The following is a 27,167-nucleotide window of genomic DNA, read 5'->3' as shown; positions in this document are numbered from 1 at the left end:
GGAGTGAGAAGAACTATTGGCCATTAAAAAGGTCTTTAATTTGTTTACTACTGTTCGTAGTCCAGACAGTACGGTGAAGGAGATTACCTCCAGACATGAGGTCTGGGTTATACCATCTTTCTGAAGTTAGGTGGGTTCTATTTTAGCTGTCTGTCAGCTTGGCAGCTCAAAGAGCAAAGTTTTCACAGTGCTTCTAATACCATGTCCACTTTCAGTAAAACATATTGTACTGTTAAATCCTGCAAAGACAAAGGTGGAGAAAATAAGTTTCTTTTTGTTGCTTGAACTCATCATCCTCTGTATTTCTTTAGCAGTCCTTACTGTACAATTGACAGTTTTGATGTATAATAAAGTTTACCACCTGTATTTCATCTGAAAGCAATATAACTTCTATCTGAATATTAAGAATGTGTGTTAATAAAAACCACTTTGGAGAACGGCGGCATGTTTTCAGTGAACTATATTCTGAAATTGAACAACTTAAATTTTAACATTTTAAAATGACGTTCAATAAGTATGTAAACTTTCATCATTTGGTTTAGTTTAAAGTAAGTAAATTACATTTTGTTCTGATTATTGAATGTAAATGGACCGCCTTCAGTGCATTGAGAGGTTGTTTCCTTTTTATTTTTCTGTCGTTGTGCCAGAATATGCACCCTTATGTAAGATTCTACCATAATTTCAACATAGGCATATTCCCAGATCAACTACTAGCCATAGTATTAATCTAAATGCTAATAGTACATAGTTGAAATAACTTGCTCTAATTATTCCTGAACTGGATGGATCTTGCATCAGGAACAATTTGGTTTTCTCTTTGTGTGTGTAACTGAATGTCTCATTCTTTCACTGCTATTTTGACAAATCTGTAATTTCATGTGATCTTGTGAAGTTCCCACTGTCTTTCAATTTTGAATTTATTTTTTGATAGCATCTGTTACTAGTGGTATTTCCTGATGAGCCTATTTTTGAAAGGTCATCCTTCTCACTGCACTGTAAAGTTATTTGTACCGAAGATACATAGCAGCTATTCTCAGGTCATTTCAAGAATTGATTTAATAACCATTACATGTTGCTTGTTCTTAAGATTAGATTTTGTTTTGAATCAATACCCATTGCGCATGGCTTAGTCTAAGAATCAGATACATTTTTGGTAAAATCTGGTGTCAACGAAAGTAATGTGCTTTCCTTTATTATCTCTAGAGGTTCCAGTATTACATCCTATCTTTTTTATTCTTCACTGTTCTTAAGATCATCTGTTTACCTATAACAATTTGTTTGAGATCTTTAATGCACTTTATAATTTTCTGTCCGGCAGACATTCAATTTAAACTCCCAATAACTTATTGTACTTGGAAAATAAACCCAATTGTGCTTTAAAATCCAGCATCAGAGGTTTGTGTAATCTCACTCTCTCTTTCTCTCGACATTTATTCACTTGTAACACAAACTTTTTGATCAATGGCACCATTAACTTCCTCTGGATGATTTTTTTTTGTTGGATTCAAATTGATATTGGAGGAGGTAAAATTATATACTTTTCAAAAATGTTGAATAACATTTTTAAACTAAAAAAATAAGCATTTGAAAGACAAATTTTCATCCTGTATTTGTTTTCCCCACTATATCCCTTTTAATTATGCTTATCTTGTTCTCTCTGGGTGTGGGTCAAATAGTCATACATTTAATTTGAATCTCAGGTCTTTGATATTTTGGTACTGCAGTAATACTCATTGCTCTATGTATACTCAAACCACATTTTGAGAAATTGTATGCAGTATGAAAAATGCTAGGTTTTCAGTATCGAAGTGGTTAAAAATTTTCTGGAAATAAATGTCAGTTTTACAATAGCCAGTACCATGCCAGAGAATTATGAATCAATGCAGAAGTTAAACAAAATGCAAAAATAAGTTCCTTTAACTTGTACATATGATTGACAAGGAATGCCACTATTGATAGACTGTTCAGTATTTTACTATTGCTACACTCAGTTATTTTGTAATTAGGCATTCAGCACAGAAAATGCTAATATATGTCTAAGTTTAGTTCTGCTTTTATTTACTGAGAAATGCAAAACCAGAAGGCTCCTCGATTTGAGAGACAAAACAAAGGCAAGGTCAGAATTATGGCTGTAGCAGCCAGTTTCTGTTTCTTATCAAATGGAGGGAATGAGAATGTTTTAAGAGTGTTTCGTGGAAATAACATGTACAGTTAAGTGATGAGATAATCCTAGGTGTTAGTGCCAAGCTCCCAACTATAGTGAACATACGGGCTTGATTTTCACTATGATGCAATCCAGACGTGTTGCATGACATTTTCAGGTGACCATTTAGTTTCTGATGCTTGTGATCGGTGCCTTTATCATATACTTACATGTTTCCTACAGGCTGTTGAAGCCCAGATCCGAAGTTTTGGCCAAACTCCTTCTCAACTTTTAATAGAACCGCATCCTCCCAGAAGCTCTGCCATGCAAGTGGTAAGTGTGTTGCATGCTTTTGTTTCCACTTCCATTTTACATCTGGTTCCAAATGTGGCATTTGGTATTTCGCACTCTGAACAAACATCCAGCTATTTTCCTGCTTAATCATTTATGTTCTTTTGCCCTCGAATGCCTTTGTAATTATTTTAATATATCAAAAGAAATTCTCTGGCCCTTTATTCCTCTATCATTTACTCAATCATAGTTGGGCGTCAATGTGCACCTTTTTTGTTGCATTGACTTAAAAGAAAATAATGTAATTAGGCTCTATGGATATTGGAAATCATCCAATATTCTTGAAGCTTACCTAAAAAGCTTTGGAAATAATTTTAAAGCTGAATCAAAGGCTCTTAATAATTTGGTGAAAGTGAGTAAATGTAGTGTATGGTTTTGTAAAAGTCATTCTGTGATGATATCAAGGATCAAGAATCAATTTTATTCACCATATACATTTACATGTATTAAGAATTTGCTGCGGTGTATTGGCGACATCCAACAAAAACATCAACATGTAACAATTATAAAGAATAATATAATAAAAATAATTACAGATACGGAATAAAATGTACATAAATAAAGGCATATATTTATAACATAAACAGCTTTGTAAAAATGGTTTGAAGTATTTACAGTGCAAAGCAGTGACAGGTAATAAAGTGTGATAGGGTGGTGGTGGGGAGTGCTAACTGGAATATCTGATCTTCTATGTTTGTCACTGTGGCACAGTAGAAACAATAAGGTTGGCATCTTTGCCTTGAGTGAGGGTAGTAGAAAATGGCCAGTGATCACTATGCAGTGATTCCTTACAGGAATGATAGGTCAGTGGTGGCTCCGAAAGAATAACCAAAGTTTGAAATGAATGGCCAGCAAACATCAGGCTCTCATATAAAGGCTGATTTATACTTGTGTGTCAACTCGACGCCGTAGGTAACGTGTTGCTGCGAACCCTACACCGTAGCCTGACGCGCACCTCTCCCAAAATGTAACTGCGCGTCGCAGCGACGAAGACCGCAACAACTGTGATTGGTCCACTTGGTAGCATCGCATTTCCTCCTATGATGCAATAGCTTCCCGTTGGCTGGCTGAGGGGCAGGAAGGAACTCTGGCTACAATGCTTTCCATAAAGCTTTACAGACCTCTGAAATTATGGAGGACACATTTCGCTTTTACAAAAAAATATTTTCTCACTAGCAAAAAATATAACAGGCTCTCACCCTCCTTCCCAGACACAGAGGGAAGACATTTTTTTCTAACTTAATGTTCCTCCATTTTATGTTGTTCCACATGAAAGAACATATATTTTGATGCTTGAATCCTCCTCAGGCTGCTGGAACGTGACATTAAGCTGCGCTTTAAACTTGTTTACCCAGAGAAAGACTACCATGGCCATGAAGCTTTGCGCGGGTAGGTGTGCACAAGCACGATGTGCGGGAATTGCAGAGCGACACAGACACACCAATGCAGAAGCATAAATGCTCACAATGCACGTAGGCCACTTGCGTAGGTTACGCGTCCATTTGACGCAGAAGTATAAATCAGCCTTAAGGATATGTGTGTCAATGAGGTGCTCATAGCCACAATCATCTGTGTAACTATATTGCTCTGAGATACAACAGGAGAGAAATGGGGAAATGGTAGGAAAATGTTAGTATACTATAGGTTTAAAATTTAGTTTTGTGTGGGATAGCATTGGTTTTAGCTCAGCCGTAGCTAAGCATATGGGCTAGCTATCTTTGTGTATGATTCAAGGCCAAACAAATAACTTATTTGAAAGTATTATTGTATAAAAATGTTTAAAATTCTCACCTTATTTCTTATATTCTTTGTGGGGGAAAGAAAAAAAAACCCGAGAGACTGAACAGTGAACTCATTAGCTCTATGCATGCAATAGACAGGTACAAGTTCTTGCAGAAACCTATGTGGCAAGAGCTTAATGTCACGTTCCAGCAGCCTGAGGAGGATTCAAGCATCAAAATATATGTTCTTTCATGTGGAACAACATAAAATGGAGGAACATTAAGTTAGAAAAAAATGTCTTCCCTCTGTGTCTGGGAAGGAGGGTGAGAGCCTGTTATATTTTCTGCTAGTGAGAAAATATTTTAACAAAAATGCATTATAAAGATCGAGTGCTTTTTTCCTTTCCCACCCCCATGCCAAACTTCTAGTTTCCTTTTATTGTTTAAGTCACCTAATAAAAATTAATTTAGTTTCACCAAGCAAATTAGCCTTCGAAATGAGGCACAGATTTTAGAAAATAAGGTTGTGTCATGCTGTGCAAAGTGCATCAGTGGTAATTTATGCCAGGTGTAGTAATTAGCAGACAAATGCACAATACATATTTGTCTGCTGAGATTTCTGTTGCCCTATCCCCAAGTGCTTTCAGTGGATCAGATAGTTGGATTTAATTGAGGCTACATCAGATGAGGCATTACTGACACCTTTAATTGAATGAGTATCTGGGGAGGATTAACTCATAATATTGATTGGCTTTTAGCCACTCTCACAGAAGGGTGTCACTGAAGCTTATTATCCACCTTATTATTTTTGTACCTTCCTTTATGCTCCAAAAACCGAATTGCTGCTTCAACAATTAAAGTATGGTTGCAGTGCAATATTTCTTGCTTTGTCTCATGACGACATCTGGTTGAATTCTGTTTCCTATTTTGTCGTTAGTGGCTGATTTGATGCAGCAATGTGCCGACTGAAGATACTGTAATTTTACACAGAATATCTTGAAATGTTTCAGTATGACAAATGGAAATGGCTTTTATTTATTTCAATTTCTCTACAATTATAATTCATGTGTTTACACTATTTGTTATGTTCCTTCTTTGAAATCACTTTCTTTTGCCTACAAGGCAAATATCTTACTCTTTCAATCTTTGTTTATAGTTTCTGCTTTTTATATTAAAACAACTCTGTTCTGGTTTAAATTGGATTTCTTTATTTAAAACAATTAAAGCTCTTGTTCTCATGAGAGCAATATGTTTAATGATGCTCAGAACCTCGTATCAAAAAGGTTTGCAAGGGATGTAGTTGCATCTTTGCTCTGTTCTCTGCTGCTAACCTATTTCTTCCTGTTTGTCACTTTTTTCCTCTTATTTGCTTCCTTCTCTTTCCCCATACCTTTTCTGTTTTGATTTGTATTTGATTTGGGGTTTTGCCACTGAACAGTATCTCCTCCTGCAGACTCCTCTGATGTTCACAGACCAGATGCAGCAAGATGTCATCATGGTACTTAAGTTCCCATCCAACTCCCCGGTCACCCATGTTGCTGCCAACACTCAGCCGGGCCTGGCTGTACCAGCCATTATTACAGTAACTGCGAGCAGACTGTTTGCTGTGAACAAGTGGCATAATGTTACCGGTGAGTGCAGAGATGTTAGTGACAACAGCTAGATTTATCATTTTCAGAGTGTTGACATGTTAAAAGACAGCTATGCTCTAACATCTGCAATGATTAAACAGAATATTTTGTTTACTATTATTGAACAGCCCTAACACAGTAAAATTAGAGCATTAAAACAATATAGATTTTAAATTTTTATTTCTACGTGTGCTCTACATTTTTTAAAAACTGTAAATTTTGGCCTGGTGTAAATTTATTATATGTTAAGATATTCTGCATGGTGATAGCAGTCAATAGACAGAAAAGAAAATTGGGCTGGAAACCAGATGAGGTTTGCTGAATGAAACAAAAAACTGATGCTTGGATCAGAGAAAATCCAAAATAATTCTTAACCCCTTCAGAAAACTATGCAGGAAACACTCAATGTATTTTGGTTCAATGGCAAAATCTTTAACTGGAATCAAGTCTATGTGGCGAAGAGTGCAATTTCAAGATTGCATACCTGTATTCATGAAAACACATCTCTGCAAAGCTAAGGGAGAAATATGTAACTTTTTCCCCCACAGAGCTGCTCTTACAACATCTAATTTAATTTTTATTTACAATCTTAGGCCTTCATGGATCTATGCAAGAACAGTCATACCAGCTGCCAGTTGAAATCGATCCTCTGATAGGTCTGTCAGCTTTTCTTTCTGCAATTCATTACATGCCGTGTGGTGGACTGAAGTGGAGATTACTGTTGTTATTCACTCATGGTGGTTGGGAATGGAATTTTCTTGATAAACCATTTGCATGCAAATTGGAATGCAATGAGCTGTGGATTCTCTGGTATTTCATCAACTCTCCCTCGTTGGTTTGCCTAATTTGTACAGGGATAGAATCTGTGTCACTGAAAATTAATATGGATGCTGTAATAATGTGCGATTGAGAATGCGCATGAAGCGCTGTCAGGATAATATTGGATCGTTTCATCACTTGGACTTGTTGATGAGTGTGAATGAGCTGGGTTATGATAAATTGGTGCCCCCGTAATGTAGTGGCCCCATTGCAAAGGAAATTTTCATAATAACAGCAGAGTTCTTTATTACATTGAGTGGTGAAAAATATTGAACCGATGCCAAGATTTCATCATTAAGGCGATCAGATCTTGGCTTTATGAGCCTGCTGTTCAGAAATCTAAATTACAGTAATATAACATTTCCAAGCACAAGTTATAACCTATATTTCTCCATTACTGATAGAATACTAATGCTGTTTCTCTTTTTTCCTTTAAGCTAATAACACTGGCATGCACAGAAGGCAAATTACTGACCCCTTGGATCAAAGCATTCAAGTCAATTCCCAGTGCTTCGTGATCACTGCCGATAACCGCTTCATCCTGGTTTGTGGCTTCTGGGATAAGAGTTTCCGTGTCTACTCCACCGACACTGGTAATTGCCATTTTCCTCTGCACATTCACGGAACCAGACATAGTCTATGGTTAATCACAGGGGTCAGGGTCTGATTTTTTTTCTCTTTTTAGTATTACACCATCTGCTCTTTTTCTCTGCAAAGAAAGCAGGTATCTCTTTTCTGAACTTGAATTAACCCTACAAACAACCCTTTTTGTAAACTTAAAATATCTCATTTGATTAAGTCCTGATTCTATGTAACATATTTAATGTACTGTATAAATTTTAAATTTTCCACTTTAACTTTTCATTATTTGATTTAATTTGAAATGTTGCATCTCGTAGAACATCTCATATCATTGTTAATCTATTAAGCACACAGAGTGATTTCAAGATTGCCATGATTTCTTGTTTCTAGGATGATGATTATTTACAAATATTTGAGTTTGTCTTTTACAGTTTTCTGAGACGTACAGGATGCATTTCTTTATTAGTCACAATGTAGTATAAAAGCAGGAGAGTTGTCCTGTACATAACACCAGATAGGCCTCAGCATAACATTTCAGGAAATACATGATTGTAGTGTTGCTGGTACGTAGGACATTCATGAAAATGCTTCCAGGTCTAGAAAATGTAGTTATGATGAAAGATTGGATAAGGTAAGGTTGCTTTCTGGAGAAAAAGGAGCCTGAGGGGAGAATTAAGTGTAAAAGAAAAGTGGAGAAATTGAGGCTACCTAGATAGAATAAATAGGAAAGATTGATTCCCTTTAGCAAAGGTGTTGGAAACAAGTGGGCTTAGAGAGATATCAACATTGAGTGTATTGACATATGTGCAAGTACAGTTATTTGCATGGGGCAACGAGAAGTTTACTTGCAGCAGCATCACGGGCACATAGTATCAGGTACACGGCATTCATAAGAAAAACATACACATAAATTATATACATTTTTTAAATAAGAAAAACACAATTAGAACAAAATATTGATTGGAGTGGAAAGTGGTCAGTGTTGCTATACTGAGCTAATGATTAGGGTTATATAGATTGGTTTAGGAGCTGAATGGTTGAAGGAAAGTAGTTGTTCTTGAACCTGACAATGTGGGACTTCAGAATTCTGTACCTCTTGCCCAAATGTAGATGCGAGATAATGACATTGCCTGGATGATGAGGATCTTTGATGGTAGATGTTGCCTTCTTGAAGCAGTGCCTTTTGTGCACACTGTAGATGATGGGGAGGGATGTACCCTTAACGTATTGGGTGCAGTCCACTACTGTATGCAGCGTCTTGCATTTCTGCACATTTAAATTGCCATCCCAAACCATTATGCAACCAATCAGGATACTTGCAAACTTTTTTCTCATGCAGAGGGGTCTTGAACTCACTACCTGAAATACAGTAAAAATAGAATCTCTCATCATATTTCAAGAGCATAAGGAAGCATATTTATAGGGTCATAACTGCTGGGCTACTGATCCCATAATGAAAAGTAGAGTTAGGACAGGAAACTCATTCTGACTCTGGATGGAATATGATGGCCAATATTCCTACCATCTACAGTGTGCTGTGTGAGAAGCATTAATTCTTCAAAAGTCTCTTGTTTTATTTGTAGTAGTACACTCATAAATCTTATAGAATAGAGAAATAAATATTCTGGTAAAGAAATTGCTGTCAACATGTTCAAATTAATGGTACTGAGAAGATAATGAGATTCCCATTCTGCTGAGGGCCAGATGAGTGGCTTTCAGGTCTGGCAACCAAGTAAGACAAGAGGTTCAGGTGCAATCTCTGGAAAACCTTCTCACTTGTGAAGTAGCAATTCTGGACCAAATGTGAATCACTGAATGATGCTGTTGGCCGAGGCAGGGCTTGAATACATCACCTCTTACAAAGTGAAACCAAGTGACATAGGTGACAATAAGACTTCACTCCCAGATGAACTTAATGCCTTTTATACGCGCTTTGACCATCAAAACTTGGAGGAACCTTCATGAACTCCCACAGCCCCTGACAACCCTGTGATTTCCATCTCCGAGGCCAATGTAAAAACATCCTTCAGGAAGGTGAACCCATGGAAAGCAACGGGCTCTGACTGGTTACCTGGCTGAGACTAAAGACCTGATCAGCTGGCTGATGTGTTCACTGATATCTTCAGTCTCTCGCTTCAGCAGTCTGAAGTACCCATCCGCTTCAAACAGGCTTCAATAATATCGGTGCCCAAGAAGAACATGGCAACCTGCTTCAATGACTGTCATCCAGTAGCACCTACATCCACCGATGAAGTGTTTTGAGAATCTGGCGATAAAACTTCAACTCCAATTGGATCTGCTTCAGTTTGCCTTCCATCACAACATGTCCACAGCAAGTCCCATTTCATTGGCTCTTTACTCAACCCTGGAACTTTTGGACAACAAAGATGCATACATCAGCAGGAATTGAATTGGATTGACTTTATTTCTTACATCCTTCACATACATGAGGAGTAAAAATCTTTGCTTTACGTCTCCATCTAAATGTGCAATGTGCAATTTATAGTAATTTATAATAAATAGTATGTTCAACAGGACAGTCAATATAGCATAGAAATACAATTGTATCTGTGTGAATTAATCAGTCTGATGGCCTGGTGGAAGAAGCTGTCCTGGAGCTTGTTGGTCCTGGCTTTTATGCTGCGGTATCGTTTCCCGGATGGTAGCAGCTGGAACAGTTTGTGATTGGGGTGACTCGGATCCCCAATGATCCTTCGGGCCCTTTTTACACACCTGTCTCTGTAAATGTCCTGAATAGTGAAGAGTTCACATCTACAGATGTGCTGGGCTGTCTACACCACTATCTGTAGAGCCCTGCGACTGAGGGAAGTGCAGTTCCCATACCAGGCAGTGATGCAGCCAGTCAGGATGCACTCACTTGTGCCCCTGTAGAAAGTCCTTAAGGTTTGGGCACTTGTATGAAACTTCTTCAACCATCTGAGGTGAAAGAGCCACTGTTGTGCTTTTTTTCACCACCTATACAGTATGTATACACGTCCTCAGTGATGTGTATGCCGAAGTACTTAAAGCTGCTCACCCTGTCAACCCCAGATCCATTGATGTCAATAGGGATTAGCCTGTCTCTATTCCTCCTGTAGTCCACAACCAGCTGCTTTGTTTTTGCGACATTAAGGGAGAGGTTATTTTCTTGACATCACTGTGTCAGGGTGATGACTTCTCTGTAGGCTGCCTCACTATTATTTGAGATAAGGCCAATCAATGTAGTATCTCTTCATCAACAATGCTATTATCCCCTCAAAACTAATCAATAAGCTTTAAGACCTTGGCCTCGATACCTCCATATACAACTAGATCCTTGATTTCCTCACTTGCAGACCCCAGTCCATTCGGATTGGCAACAACATTTCTTCCACAATCTCCATCAGCACAGGTAAAGTTTACGAAGATTCAGCATGTCATCTAAAACTTTGACAAACTTCTATAGATTTGTAGTGGAGAGTATATTGACTGGCTGTACACAGCCTAGTATGGAAACACCAATGTCCTTGAACAGGAAATCTTACAAAAATTAGTGGATAAGACCCAGTCCATCACAGGTGAAGCTCTCCCCACCATTGAGCGTATCTACACGAAGTGCTGTTGCAGGAAAGTAGGGTCCAGCATCAATGACTCCAACATCTAGGCCATGCTCTCTTCTTGCTGCTGCCATCAGGAAGACTGTACAGGAGTCTCAGGACCCACATCACCAAGTTCAGGAATAGTTATTACCCCTCAACCAACAGGCTCTTGAACCAGAGGGGTTATCTTCACTCAGCTTCACTTGCCCCATAATTGAACTATTCCCACAATCTGTGAACTGACTTTCAAGGACTCTTCATCTCATGTTCTCGATATTTATTGCTTATTTGTTTTTTTTTCTTTTTTGTCTTTTGTCTTCTTGCACATTGATTGTTTGCCCATCCTGTTAAGTGCAGTTTTTCACTGATTCTATTGTTTTTCTTAGATTTACTGTGAATGCCTGCGAGAAAGTGAATCTCAGGGTTTTATATGGTGACATATACTGAATGTACTTTGATAATGGAAATACTTAGAACTTTTTATTCTGAAGAATGAAATTGATGCCTTTGCACTATAGTGAAACCAGCCAGAGCATTTGTCCTCAGTTTGCCGGAAGCATTTTGCTGTTATACAATTGGACAGATGTGTTCTAATAATTTATTTGATTTACCAAACTGTTAGCTTTATAATTCTAGTTGTGCATCATATTTTGTTGTAGCATTTGAATGGCCACACAGTGGGTAATTAGTTCATTATTGTCTATTGTTAACTCAGATAATGACTCAAGTTAAACAGGCAGAATTAGCCTTTCTAAAAATTATGTTGAACATTATCTACATGGGTACAAAAAAAGGATTATGAAAAAGAGAATTTTGTAATATTGGGTAGAATTTCTGCTTGTCAATTTATTCAAAGCTGCAAAGAGCTAAAATAAGGATAAACCTAAATAGCAATATTGTGCACTTTTTTCTGCGTTTTGTAAAATGAAGAATCAAAATGCTGCTAATGATTCATTCATGAAAGCAAAACTATTTGTTGCAGGACAGAGAAAGAGATCCCAAGAACAATACTGGTAGTTGTTTCTATCAACTACAATTTCTATAGAAATTGGTTTACATTTTTGTTTCATTGTTTGTGTTATTATTAATGTTTTTAGAGAAAATAATGCTCCCAACAAAAGTCCGTTATTAAACCAGTGGAATAAAATATGTATACTTTGTTCCCTCAGCTCAGACAGTTAACCACAATCAGGTGTGTGCACCAATTAACTGGTCGAGACCAGCTTATTTTAAAAACCTACACTGCTTTTAGCTAGTTATCCTAAAGGAAACGGATAAAGAACAATTGACCAGGTTATGGGTTAGTTAGAAACTAAAGAAAAATGAATTGTGATAATCTAAAAGGCCTGAACTCTGCCGAGGCGAACAGATTAGGGACAGCTGCTTGAGAACTGGACCACATACCAAGCCCTTCAGTTGACTTTGGCTTGCTTCAATTTTCTCAGGATAAAATATGTGCAATTTACTGCAATTTGGCTGGAATTTTCAAATATTAGTTGCAGGTAAGTTGTTCAAACTTGTTATATTTTGTATTTATGAATTGAAGGAATTTTGTCCTACCCTCTCAGCAATTAATAACAGACCAGAACCTGATAGGATGAATGGGTCGTTCCAGTATTGGTCAATCAGTTCTGGTGGTACCAGTATTGCTTAAAAAGTTTTAAGCATCTTGTTCCCCTTGTGTATGTAAGTGATTATTCATGCTTTTAAGTAATAAATTAACTGCAACATTGATAGTAACAGTATTCATTTGTTTGGTATTTAAAATATTAACCCTTTCACGGAAGACAAAAAGAGAAAAAGGTTCATTTGCAAGCAGTTTTCATTTTATCAGAAAATCAGTTGCATTTTTTCTGAAGTGTTCTTGCTCATATATTTTTCCATTGTCCGGAAATCTTCCTATATGAACTGCATATGCTACTGTTGAAGTACATGCTTCATTAATTTTTACCTTGAACATCCAATACCTTTCACATAATACATCAGGGTTTATGTAAGCCAGACTTTTCTGTATTATCTCTTGTTACCTTATTCCTGTTTTCAATTGAAAGATATTTATTATGAAATATTGAAAAGGGACACCTGGAAGGCCACATCATCTGTTTGGAAAGTACCTCTCATTTGTTTTCCCTACCAAGGTTGCTGCTACAGATTTCTTTGTATACTAAATTTTGTCATGAGAAATGCTTTCTCTTGCTGCCATTGTTCACAATCCCTCCCCAAGAACTAAGCAATTTTGTTTTTAACCATCTGCCAGACACGTTTCCAGTCCTCTCTTGCGCCTTTTTTGTTCCCACCCACCTTAATCTTGCATTCATTCTCCACTGACTCTTTCCATCAGTAGGGCCTTCTTTCCTCATGTGACCACATTTTTTCTTTCCTTCATCTATCTTTTTATTGTTCCCAACTCAATAAACCCAGCAATCCTCATTTGACTCCTCTGTCCTTCTCTAGGCATCACATGACCGCTCCTTCCACTCATACAGAGCATGGAAATGGCACCATTTTAGTCCAGGGGTTCTGATATTCAGTAGCTCTTATGTTTCAAAGTGCCATGCACGTACAAATGTACAGGGAAATTTTTCTGCCAGTTTTCCAATTTGCAGAGAACTGCAAGTTGAGGGTATGATCAGTGGGTTAGCATTAACTGACCTATGCATCTGTGAAGGAAGTAGGTGGCGAGGAGTGGGGAAGGGCAAAAGGCTGGATAGGGTGTTGAGAATGAAATCATTGGTTGTGGAGACACCACAGATGAAAAGTTGAAGGAAGAACCACACCTTTTATACTTGTAAACTGCTTTAAATAAGCTCTTTAATCATGCAGCAGCCTTTAACTTTGATTAGGGCCACCTTTGTTGTTTAAGAATCACTCCTCCAGAATCTGTAGCATTAGTCTTTTTTGATGTAGGGAACTTTTTTCTATCTTTTTTTTAATCAGTTGTGATCATTATTCTTCATCCCTGCTGTTATGTTCATGGTCAGTTAGAACTCTCCACAACACCCACTGATCTCACCAATGCCTTTAAATTCATCCATGGGTTTCTGCTCAGCCTATAATTTACTCTTTGCTCTATAAATCTTAGTCACAATGAAATTTTTGTGTGTAACTCTAATCATGCTTTGAACTCCAGTTTTTTTATTGCGCATGTCCACATCCTCCAGGCATATTATATTTATATTTTTAAATGTTATGTTGCTTTAAATTTTTTTTTCTGATTAATGCTTGTAAACTGTAAAAATGAAAATTAATTGATCAGGAGAAGAATAAGGTTGAGTTCAGCAATAGTGTTCACTAGGCACAAGTCGATGAGACAGTGAATTAAGAGAACAATCTGTACAGGGATTGTGTTTTCATTCTCAGTTTGTGAGCATTGCTGATGTGTTATGTGTTCAGCGTTTATTTTCCATCCCGTGTTCTACTGTTGATATTGTCATTCAATAAAGAATTCCAAGATTTTGACCTAATGATAATGAAAGAATGACCTTGTGTGTCTGATTGTGTGGCTACAGCCATGCACATCTTGGCAAGTGTAGAGTCTTCCTTTACATCCTAGGTGTGCTTTACAGCCTAGAACTCTTGCAGCATTCCAGAACCTCTAACAATATCAGCCATTTTTTTAATATGTTTCCCTCTCATGAAGTGGGTTGCTTCATGCCCCATGTGAAACCAGTTTTGGTTTCTTACTGCACACTTGTTCAATGTTTCTTGATGTCAAAGACTGACATGTTCCTCTGGAAGTCTGCTCAATTATCCTTGTTTGGTCCAACTATTCAATGAAGTCTAGAATGAAACTGTTTTTGCAGAATCTTAACTGACTATCACTGAGCTCATGTCACTTGACCATACTATTGAGGACTCCTAATACTAACAGAGCTGGAATTAGCTGGACTGGAGTTGACCTGTTTTCTGTGTTTAAGACATAACTGATCAATTTTCCACTTTGCTTACTAATGGGAGTGTTATCACTGTACTGAAACAGCTTGGCTTGGGGTGCAACATGTTCAGGAGTACAATGTCTTCAGCACTGCAGCTGGGATGTTGCTGAAGTCTATACCTTCACTGTGATGTGTTTCAGCTGTTTCGAGTTTTGTTCTTTAAATGAAAACAAAGAAACTACAGGTGCTGTTAATCATGTGTGTCAGTAAACAATTCAGAATAGAAAAGCAACTATTGTTAATATTTTGAGCACGAGTCTCATTTGAGATAAAGCTTTAAGAATTCATCTGTAGTTTGTTTGTCTTTTACAAAAAGTAGAAAATCTCAAGTTGTCACAGAATAAGAGGAGGCACATAGCATGCATCCAAGATTAAACGCTGGGAAATTCTATAAGGCACACATATTCAGAACGCACAGATGTGGCTATTAACTCTGTCTTGGAGGGAATTTGCTGACAGTCAGAACATGGGCTCTTGAGACATTGACAATAGCCTTAAAGAAAAAGTTTGAAGGTACTAAGGCAAAGAAGATAAGCTAAATTATGAGCCGTTTTTGAAATAAATAAATGTTCAAAACCCTACACAACAAACAAGAATGATTAAGAAGACCAGGAGTTTTCTTTCAAAGAATGACATAGGATTTCATTTATTTTATATTTTACACACCCTGCTCCCCACAGACTCCAGGGATTTGGATTTGAATGTCATGAGAATTAGTTAGGTTTTTCTTGGAAATGGTCACTGCCCAGCATATGGGAGTTGAGAATTCTACTTGCCACTCAGGAATCCAGGTGTGAGCATTGTCCAGGATATCCTACATTTAAACTGAAAATTCTTCATTATCTGAAGAATTGCAGATAAGTTTGAAAACTGCATTTGTTAGTAAACGTTCCCACTTTTGGTGGCAGGAGAAGCAGTTAAGGAGAGTTGTCCCAGGAATCTAATTTGACATCCTGGGCAAAGACCTCTAGAAAGAATGGTCTTCCTGTGTGCTTCCTGCAGCTTTAGCCAACTGAGAGTTGAATAATTCCCATTGTTTTCAATTTTGTTTGTGGTGATTGATGCAAGTACTGGCTTGATATAAAAAGCAGTTGTTCTCAGTTTATCTGTGGAATTCAGCTCTTTTATCCCATGATTGAGCCAAGACTGCAATGAATTCTGGAGCAAGGTTGCCCTGGTTGAAGCTAAAATCCCTATCACTGAACAGGTTACTTAGGGAAAATACACACAAGAAAACAATATCTTCAATCATTTTACTGGCAAGTGAGAGTCAATGGGGCAATGGTTGGTTTGGATTCCACTATCTTTTTGTAGGCAGGATTATCCTAGAAAAATTTCCATTTGTCAGTAGATATTTGGCAAATGCCAGCATTACAGCTGTACTGGAAAAGTATGGACAGAGACATGGCTATTTTTGGAGCGCATCATTAGTTCTGCAGTCAGATGTTGGTGGAATCCATAGCCTTTGCTGCATTCATTGCCTTCAGTCATTTTCTTGATATCAGTAAATTGCTTGATGACTTTTTTTTAACTAAGTATCTCAAAGGAAGTTGAGATGGATCATCCACTTTCAGCATCTTACGACATAAATTTTTAGGCTGTGCTATCAGTGAAGTGGCAATATTAATGAAGCTTCTTCCTCCTTTGTATACATTTCCATCATCTTTCATGTCTGCAGAACTTTAGATTTAATCCTGTAATGGGATCACTTGCTTAATTTTGTTTATAATTCTGCTGTATCAGTTTCAATCTGGTTTGACATTTTGGCATGGAAATGCACCCTGGACTTCTACATTTCATGTGGGTCGCAGATTTGATAATAATGGTGGAGTGAGGAATATGCTAACCCACCTGTTACAGATTGTAATAGACTATAGCTCAACTGCGGCTATTGGCCCTCATCATTGTTTGCTCAGTTTTGAGCCATCAAGTTTTTTTTCTGAAGACACCCATTTAACACCATGATAGTGAGACAGAATACAAAAGAAGGTACTCTTTAATGTAAGTCTCCACAATGCCCATACCTACCATTCACAAGCAGTGCATCCACAGCAGATAAATTGATAAGAATGGAGTCAAATGGATTTATTTCCTTATGTCGATCTCATAATATGTTGCAGGTGCCATTTTGTAGCTCTGTCCTTTAAGATGGGGTTGTCTTGGTCAGCCACAGTGCTACTGAGCAAACTGATGATGGCCATCTCCATTTCCCACCAGTCCATGATTCTGCTGCCCCTTTAGAGCTCCTGCCAAGCAATGCTCATATTTCATTGATTAGTTGAGAGGATGGTAGATGATAATCAGTAAGTGGTTTCCATGCCCATCGATAATCTGATGCCATGTGATTTAACGTGACCTTGCAGTCAACGTTGAATGCCTTAATTGCAGATTTCTCCTGAGTATACACTGCAATGGCAGGACAGCTGATGGAAAGGCTGGGATGTAATTTGAAAGAAATTTCATCCTGTTTAAATATACATTCTCAAATGTCTATGAGGAGAGTTTGCAGTGTTGGTTAAATCGGGTAAGTAGCGTTTAACCATTTAGGGTATACCATGCGTGAGTTTTCTGAGGATTTATTGTGCCATTTGGCAGAGGTAGCTATTAGGCCATTTCTAAGTGAAACACGCTGGTTCCGTCAGCTGTGTAAGTCTACGGAAGATGATCTCCAGCCGGCCCCGCCAAATGTGTGAGATTGGGGAGTAAGCCCACCCTGAATCCCCTCTTTGTGTGGATGCTGCATGATTCGTTACCCTGTTACAAATAAGTACAGGTGTCCCCCGCTTTTCGAACGTTCGCTTTATGAAACCTCACTGTTATGAAAGACCTACATTAGTACCCTGTTTTTGCTTTCAGATGGTGTTTTCACTGTACGAAGAAAGGCAGCGCGCGATAAAAGGCAGCACGTGCCCCGAGCAGCTGCTCTGCCCTGATTCGGAACGGCATTGCTTAAACACGTTGCATTGAGCAGCCGTTAGCATGATGAGTTCTAAGGTGTCGGAAAAGCCTGGAAGAGTAAGGGTGTTACACTTAGCGTAAAACTAGACATAATTAAGCGTTTCGATCGTGGTGAATGAAGCAAGGACAAAGTAAGTTTGGCTTGTGGAAGTTGACGAAGATGATGTTGAAGAGGTTTTGACATCCCATGACCAAGAACTGATAGATGAAGAGCTGATGCAGTTGGAAGAGGAAAGGATAACAATCGAAACCGAATGCAGAAAGTGAAGCAACTGCGTGAGATTTTTGCTGCAATGATAAAGTACGACTTCAATCTTGAAAGGGTACGTAGGTTTAGGGGATATTTGCAGGATGGTTTGAGTGCTTACAAACAACTGTATGATAGAAAAATGCGTGAGGCTCAGCAGTCAAGCAAGCCTTCCACGTCAGCCACAGCAGACGACGGACCTTGACCTTTGACATCGAGGGGGACAGTCATAGGAGAAGATGAGCTGCCTGCCCTGATCGACGATGAGATGACACCCCCGTGTCCCACCACCCCAACACCCAAGCCCCGGACAGATACTGTACCAATTCGCGAAGAATGCAGCAGTAGCCGGGAGGCACACAGCACATCTTTAAGAAAAAAGCTGAAATAAACATGCTAATTAATTAGGTGCCGCCTAGCATGTAATTGTCGGCCCAGATCAGAGGCGATGCAGTCGCCTCTGACCTGCGCTGACATTTACGTGCCAGGCAGCACCTAATTAATTAGCATGTTTATTTCAGCTTTTTTCTTAATAATGTGCTGTGTGCCTCCCGGCTACTGCTGCGTTCTTCACGGCAATGTATCAGGTTGGCGGCCCCGAGGGTGGGGGCCACTGCACCACCCAGCCTGCAATGATTCAGTCTAACACACCATCATCAGTGTGCTTGGTGCTGTTTTCCCAATTCCGGTAAGTGATACTACACTGTACATACATTATTTCTACTTTACATAGGCTGTGTATTTTTACGTGTTATTTGGTAGATTTGGCAACTTCGTAGTTTAAAGGTTACTGGAGAGCGCGTTTATGCCAACAGCGCTTGCGTGAGATTTTCTGCCGAGAACACTTGTGTGAGATTTTTGCTACAGAGATCTGTGCAGGTAATTATTGTAGAGAAGTATTTCTACTTTATATAGGCTGTGTATTTATCATATCATTCCTGCTTTTACTATACGTTACTGTTATTTTAGGTTTTATGTGTTATTTAGCATGATTTGGTAGGTTATTTTTGGGTCTGTGAACGCTCACAAAAATTTTCCCATATAAATAAATGGTAATTGCTTCTTCGCTTTACGACATTTCGGCTTACGAACCGTTTCATAGGAACTCTGTACCTTCGGATGGAGGGGGAAACCTGTACCATGAAATAATAGACAGTACACTGCTTACAATTAGATGATTTAGCTTTATAATTCTTAATTTGACTACAGGGTTAGTAAAGAAAAAGAAAAAAAATAAGAAAAGGGCCCATTTTAATGAAACAGTCTAATGTGCACAAGTTGGAGCTCACGGTTTCCCCTTCGCCAATCCTCCTTCAATCTCCCCGGGCTTCATCGAATCATGGCCCCGCTCCATGTCAAGTCCTGCGACCTCTTCTCTCTGGCATATTCTCCCTTCATCTCCTGCTGAACAATAGACTCAGCTCACACTGGTGTCAGGCACACAACACGAAAGCACACTCCCTTCATGGGACAGCTCACATTCCAAAGCACCCGTTATTTCTAACCATAACCCAAACACTGCTTCTACAGAAAGACCATTACGTTAGCAGTGAAACCTTTCCCAGGGTGTTGCACTCTCCCCCCACCACAACTAGTCATGTGGTGGTCTCCTGATTCTTTGAGACCTCCTTACCCCATCATCTACTTCAGGTTCAGACACTCCTTGGGATGCTTCTGGTGACCCCTGTTTCCATCCAGGGGGTCAGTGTGGACATGGTGGAGGATTACAAATACCTGGGGATACAAATTGACAATAAACTGGACTGGTCAAAGAACACTGAGGCTGTCTACAAGAAGGGTCAGAGCCGTCTCTATTTCCTGAGGAGACTGAGGTCCTTTGACATCTGTCGGACGATGCTGAGGATGTTCTATGAGTCTGTGGTTGCCAGTGCGATCATGTTTGCTGTTGTGTTCTAGGGCAGCAGGCTGAGGGTAGCAGACACCAACAGAATCAACAAACTCATTCGAAAGGCCAGTGATGTTGTGGGGATGGAACTGGACTCTCTGACGGTGGTGTCTGAAAAGAGGATGCTGTCCAAGTTGCATGCCATCTCGGACAATGTCTCCCATCCACTACATAATGTACTGGTTGGGCACAGGAGTACATTCAGCCAGAGACTCATTCCACTGAGGTGCAACACTGAGCATCATAGGAGGTCATTCCTGCCTGTGGCCATCAAACTTTACAACTCCTCCCTTGGAGGGTCAGACAACCTGAGCCAATAGGCTGGTCCTGGACTTATTTCCTGGCATAATTTACATATTATTATATAATTATTTATGGTTTTATGTTGCTATATCTATACTCTATTCTTGGTTGGTGCAACTGTAACAAAACCCAATTTCCCTCGGGATCAATAAAGTATGACTATGACTATGACATGGCGAGGCCTCTCCAGTGTATCACTTGTGCCCTCCAGCAACTCAAACCCCTCTGCCACTTGGCTGAGTCCTGCTTCATTACTTTCATGGTCCCACTGAAACCCAGTCTGTCCACAGATAGTCCCCCAGAATTCACCCGACTCAGTGTGAGAAGGGTTGGGAATCTCTTGCTCAATCAGTGGGGAGTAGGCAAAAGGTAGCAAATACCACACCCACATTTCCTCATCATCTGAGTTGGTTTCCCATTCAGGGGCAGGGGCCAATCTAATTTCTCCTGCTGTTGGTCCTTCAGTCGCTCTGCGTCGCCGCAGAGTCCTCTTTCTAGCTGTAGGCTCCAAGCTGAGCTCTGGTCAACCCACATCTCTTGTCCCAGAGGCAGAAGGTGGTTCCAATGGAGAATCTTGACAGGCCCATTCCCATCCTCTGGTTTCACCTGGAAAACTGGTACATTTGGCATCTGACTCTCCACCACATAGGGCATAGCCACCCAGTGGTCAGCCAACTTGTACTTTCCAGATAGCCCCAAATTCCTTATAAGGCCTCGGTCTCCCGGCATGAGTTGGGAGAACCTAACCTTATGATCATACCTTCTCTTATTTCCTTGATTCTGCCTGGCAGCCACGACCTCAGCTAATTCATCAGCCTTTTTCAGCTCCCTTCTTATATCAGGCACAAACTTCAGATAAGTCTTTGGTAAGATAAGTCTTCGTGTACAGTTGTAGGAGTGGATCAGATGTCCAATATGTTGACACACTTGTTCTTGCTGATTTCCAAGATTCTAAGCTTGTCTAGCAAGGTCCAATTAACCCTGTCAGGCTGGGGATCACCCGTGGGTGATAAGGCATAGTCCTCGACTTCTCGACTCCAGGAATACTCAGTGACTCATGGATGAGCCTACTCTCTTAATCCCGTCCCTGATCACTATGTATCTGCCTGGGGAGGCCGTAATAAATGAAATACTTCTCCCATAACTCATTGGCTACCATGGGTGCCTTCTGATCCTTGGTGGGGAAAATTTACGCATATCTGATGCAGTGATCCGTGATGACTAAGACATTTGCCATGTTGCTGGCATCTGGCTCTATTGACAGGAAATCCATACGCACCAGGTCAGGGGTCCCGCACTCTGCAAGTGGGAGAATGGAGTGGCTCTTATAGGCAGCGTCTTCCTCCATATGCATCGAATGCACAACTTGCAATACTCTTCGACCTCCGGCTTCATTTGGGGCCAGTAGGACAGATCTCTGAGCAATCCATAGGTCTTTTCAACTCCCAAATGTCCAAAATCATCATGAAGTGACTTCTTCTCAGTCAGAACCAGCTGGGATCGCCAAGGCTGGTCTGGAGGTGATGTGACCTGGTATAGGATCTGGTTCCTCAACTCCAATCTGGGCCATTCTTTCAGTAATGGAGGCACCGCAGGGTTTATCTTCTTCTCCACCTGGACCATGTCTCCCTTTTCGACTGCTAACCAGATGGTAGCAATGCCTGGGTCATTCGCTGAGCAACTGCCACTTCCCCAGGACTCAATTCTGGTTACAGTAAGCTTGTGGAATGGCGTCATCAGAAGCTCCCAATTGATCTACTGCTCGATCTTGCCCTTGCCTTCCCTTCCCTTTGCCTTCACCATGGTGGAAAACTGGCACATGGCTTTCACTCCCAGGGCAAGAACACTCTCCCACTCTTTGTCCCTGTCCAGCCCTTCATGTGCATGTCAGGACAAAACATCAGCATCAATGTTCCTACTTCCCAGCCAGTACTTCAGGCTGAAATAGGCAGGCAACGCTGCTTACCACCAATGGCCTGTGGCATCCAATTTCGCCGAGGTCAGGATATAAGTTAGGGGATTGTCGTCCATTCTCACCTCAAACTTGGCACCATAGACGCAGTCACTCAACTTATCCACCACAGGCCATTTCAATGCCAGAAACTCCAACTTGTGCATGGGATACTTTTTCTCAGCGGGCGACAGACTCCGATTGACAAATGCAATAGGTCTCAACCCGGTGCCCTGATCCTGATACAGGGCATCCCCTAAGCCCTCTCTGCTGACATCCGTATGCAATGCATACGGTAATCGGGGGTCTGTAAAAGCCAGCACAAGCGCCTGTGTCATCTGCTTCTTCAGCGACTTAAAGTCCTCTTCACATTTCGCATCCCACCTCCCTAAAATGCTCTGAAGGGCTAAGATACTCTTTACTCTCATCTCCTTTTGTCTTCCTTCCTTTCTTCCCCAAGGGAGGATAACCAGACAGAAGCTGATTTAAAGGATAATTCACTTTCATGTAGCCCTTCACGAACCTCCGATAGTACCCACAATCGTAACTTTTCCTACAGCTTTAACAGTACTTAAAATTCAAATTAATAATGCATTCAGGATATGAGTGTCTACCCCACTCAACACGCACGCATTCGTTACCAGTAACCCTGTGGATTCACACCAGCATTCAGCCCTGGCAGCATCCATAAACATGTACCGTAATCACTTTACCGGGCAATAGTTTAGCACAGACTTAAACACACAACCCACTGGAAGGAGAAGATGGCGACACAATGGCAGCGCGCGCGGCCTCTCCAGTGAATGATATCTGTAATCTGTCAAGTAGGGGACCATGCACAATTCTGATTTGATGGAGACGGACGTGAGAGTACAGAGGAACATCTGGAAAACTCCTGAAATGCCCGCTTCGCTGCCGCTGCTACCGTGTGGTAACCGGAATCTCCGGAGCAGAAGGCCCCGAATCCTCGGCTTTGCTTGTTTCAGCGGCCGGGGCTAGGTCGAAGGCACTCGGCAGAGGATGACGCTTGGGAGGCAGTATTAGAGGGGCTGGTGTGAGGTTGTGGTGTAGGCCCACCCTGAAACCCCCTGTTTGTGTGGATGCTGTGTGATTCGTTACACTGTTACAAATAAGTACCACAAAATAACAGACAGTACATCACATACAATTGAACAATTTAGCTTTATAATTCTTAATTTGACTAATGGATTAGTAAAAAAAAAGAAAAGGGCTCATTTTAATGAAACAGTCTAATGTGCACAAGTTGGACTCATGGTTTCCCCTTCGCTGATCCTCCTTTGATTTTCCCGGGCTTCGTTGAATCATGGATCCACTCTGGGTCGAGTCCTACGACCTCTTCTGTCCGGCGTCTTCTCCCTTCATCTCCCACCGAACAAAAGACCCAGCTCACACACCGGTGTCAGGCACACAATACAAAATCACACTTCCTTCATTGGGCGGCTCACATTCCAAAGCACCCGTTATCTCTAACCATAACCCAAACACTGCTTCTACAGAAAGACCATTACGTTAGCAGTGAAACCTTCCCAGGGTGTTACAAAGACAACCACATTGCCTTGGTTCTAGAATTACACATATGCCATCATACTTGTTTCTCAAGAAAGGTGTCGAGCTTCAGAGCAATAAACTAGTAGCTTCATAGTCATAACTGGGCTCATGTATAAAGATCACACCTCTTCATCTTGTTCAGGAATCCACCTCTCTAGATTTGACTTGGATCAAATTCCTCATACATTTGAACTGTGACTCTCTGCTTGGTTATTAAAAGAAGATCAGGCCATTTTAATTTTATTTTAATGGTTTAATTAATTCAATATTTTACTTTGTATTTTCAATACTTTTTTAATGATTTGCAGCAACAGCTGTTGAATTACAGTCCTGACTTTGACAAATAGCAGAACTCCACCCCCAGTTGGTTTCCCATCCATGACTGTTAGACATTTTAGAGTGGAGCCTCAGCAGCACACTGCCCCATTCCTAATCACCCCCAATACCTTATCCAACACTTTCTGAGTACAGAAGATCAGCTTAATCTGTCCTTTGCATCCGTTCCAGGCAATTGAAGCTGGATTTGGCCCATTATGTGGCAATGTCAAGAGAGATCTGTATACAGTAGAAGAGCATGGTGTGTTGAAGATCTTATTACATTGCTAACATGTTGTTTTACAATTGATTGAAAAGATATTTTAGAAAAATGTTCTCAGGGATAGTAAAATAGAAGTAATGGTGCCTTTTGGGATTGTTTGTTGAAAAAAAATCATACATGATGCATGAGATGGTAAAATAATATGGTATGGGGGTGCTTTCTCCAGGTGTACTAGAGTTGGATCTCCTGGGCTGATGTGCCTTGGCTAAACCTGAATGTCTGGGTCATTTTGAAGGGTGTCTTTCAGATCAGAGCATTAAAGCACTTTTAGAAATGGAGGATATATTGTGAATGCACTTGAGAATGTGCGTACATGACTTAAAAATCAAGTTTTGTAAAGAAAGTTAAAAGCGGAGGTGTGATTTGATTCAATAGTGTGAAACCTGGTGACATTAACGATTGCTTGAGCCTAAATATTTTGAGGAAGACAATCCAAGATAATGAGTTCAAAGTGGCTTTCTGTCTTTGAATTTCAGATCCATATTCTGTTTTTGTTCTTTCTTTAGGACCTCACTCTTTTGCTTAATGTCAGTTGATTCTGTTTTTCACATTCTTGCTTGAAATCATTTATGGACAAATTTTCTGCTTTATGAAATTGACTGGCATGCACAAGTTTTCCAGGATATTGTCAGTTAAATGTGTGACTTTTCAATTGCATAATATTGAATAAAGAAATAATTAAGTTGTAAAATGTTCAAAAATTTATTGATTGCTATTTCCTAGTTATTTTTAAGTTCAACAATGATTGAGCCTTTTTTGTAAATTTTTAATGAAGCTAAAGATAAGTGGCTAAATAATTGGTCTGTCCTTGTCAATCTGTTCTTTTCCTCTATCAACAAAAGATCAATAGCTAATCTAATTGCTGTTATTCTTAATAGAAAGTAGCTATTGTTGGTAAATAAATAATTGATGTAGGAAAATATTGTTCAGAATGAGTACCTCACTGGTAGCATTGTTCACAGAAAGGGAATGCTGAGTCAGACTTCTGTGATATATATTCCATTCCTGTACATGTGCAAAGCCTAGGAGGCATTTCTATGCATTATACAAAGTGTAGGCCGTAGAAGTACGCCATTGATTCCAATAGGAAATTTGCAATTTTATGAAAAGAAAGCATTTTGTGAATTATTTGTTTTGTCATTGTTATTAAGTGCACTTTTACATTTATATAGTGGCCTACTGCAGAAAAAAAAATCAGAATATAAAATTTCTTCAGCTTTGATTTGCTTGCTAATTCAAGATAGTTTTGCATAAGGAAGTTATGTTTTTTTTCTTGGCCACCTATAGGCCAGGGTAAATCTGTTTGCATTTGCTGCATTCAGTCAGTGAGACACTCCTCATTTATCAGAAAAGTCGATTAACATTGACTAGGGAGTGAATTTGTGACACCTTTAAAACTGGATCCTAGAAATTTTAATTGTATATGATTCCATGATAAATTTCTTAGAAATCATTTGCAAAATGTAATCAGTGATTTATTGTAAGGTCCATGAAGCCATGATTTTCCTTCTGGGCGTCCTACAATAGATGTGGTCAGTGGTGTGCAACATGTATGCACACTCAACTGTTATTTTCATTTGTGCCTCTGGGGCCCAGAACAGTGGAAGCCTTGCTTGCTGAAGCAGCCATCATGTAATGTGAGACCTTTTTCAACATGTTCAATGGACCTGCCTGAGAGAGTCCTAATCTATAAAATCAAATGCTAGGCATTGTCTTATAGTAAATCCACTTAAAAAAAAATCTCTCAGGAATTCTCCCTCGAGTCTCCCAACCAATTCACAACTCTCCTCAACCTCCCCATATATCACAAGACCCAGATCCATATTAACTGTTTTTGCTTTATGTGCTGGAGCAAGCAGAAGAAAGGTGATTGAATGCATAAAGTGTAAACAATTTATTGTACCTTAGCTCTTATATCATTAGAATTTTACAACAGTAGAATCTTGAAAGAAACATGGTGACCCAACGACACCTACCCACAAAATGAATCTTTCCAGAAATGAATAATTTCTGAGCCATAATGCAATTGATGCCTCTGTTGAATTACAGTATGGAATAATGCCCTCAGGTTCCCTGTCCCCACCGACCATCCATCACCCATTTACACAAACCCTATGTTCCTGCCTTTTTTTTCTTCACCTCATATTCTCTTCAATTTCCCCCAAATCCTACTGCTCACCTGTGCGCTAAGGGCAGTTTATAATAGCCAGTTAATCAACCAACATGCATGTTTTTGGGATATGGGAGGAAATTGGAGTGCCTGTGGGAAACTCATGAATACAGGAGAACCTGCAAACTCTGCTCAGATGGGGCTGAAATCAGAATTGAACCTCTGATCCTGGTCTTGTGTGGCAGTGGCTTTACTAGCTGTGTATTTAAGGACTTTAATTTTGCATGTAACTAATCAATTGATTGTTAACAAAAGCAATTAGTATTTTTTGGACCGGCACTTGCCTATTTGAATTTGCAGATATGCCCAATTATATTTCCCTTTCCAGTACTATATTTCCCTCTGCATGCATCAGTTGTCTGAATGATCTACTCTCCACCCTAACTGCAGTAGTGTGGCATTCAAACACCTTGGACAAGCCTGGAATTTTCTCTTCATTGTTACTTATCTCCTTTTCAGCATTAAAAGCTTTTAAAAAACACTTCAACTAAACTTTCAGTCACTCTTTTAATTCTCCAACAAAGACTGGCCATCTGCTCCTTTTCTATTCTGTGAAGGCACAGGAAGTTTTTTTTGAATTAATTGCTTGTTCAAATCAGCCAAAGTCCTTATTTCTGGTTTCTATCCAATGATGACTTCTGGAAGATGTATTTGTTGAGACTTTGGTTGTCTGAACTGCCTGCCAACATTCTCTATAGCAGTTAT

At 39.7% G+C, this 27,167-nt stretch overlaps 1 protein-coding gene across 2 annotated transcripts in view; it reads left to right on the top strand.

The window, feature by feature from the left end:
- lrba (LPS-responsive vesicle trafficking, beach and anchor containing) overlaps window positions 1–27,167 on the top strand; it is an 849,775-nt gene that overhangs the window by 762,236 nt on the left and 60,372 nt on the right. Inside the window, exons 48-51 of one of the 2 annotated variants that reach the window (XM_063046460.1) lie at window positions 2,387–2,476; window positions 5,669–5,846; window positions 6,440–6,502; window positions 7,103–7,258. In XM_063046460.1, coding sequence (XP_062902530.1) covers window positions 2,387–2,476; window positions 5,669–5,846; window positions 6,440–6,502; window positions 7,103–7,258 — 487 coding nt within the window. Of the gene's footprint in view, window positions 1–2,386; window positions 2,477–5,653; window positions 5,847–6,439; window positions 6,503–7,102; window positions 7,259–27,167 lie in introns of both variants that reach the window. The other variant, XM_063046459.1, reaches the window with a different exon arrangement.

This window comes from Mobula hypostoma, chromosome 4 (assembly GCF_963921235.1).
Source record: "Mobula hypostoma chromosome 4, sMobHyp1.1, whole genome shotgun sequence".
Taxonomy (NCBI): domain Eukaryota; kingdom Metazoa; phylum Chordata; class Chondrichthyes; order Myliobatiformes; family Myliobatidae; genus Mobula; species Mobula hypostoma.
Note: the sequence above shows the minus strand (reverse complement) of the source record. Positions and strands in the feature narration are given on the sequence as shown.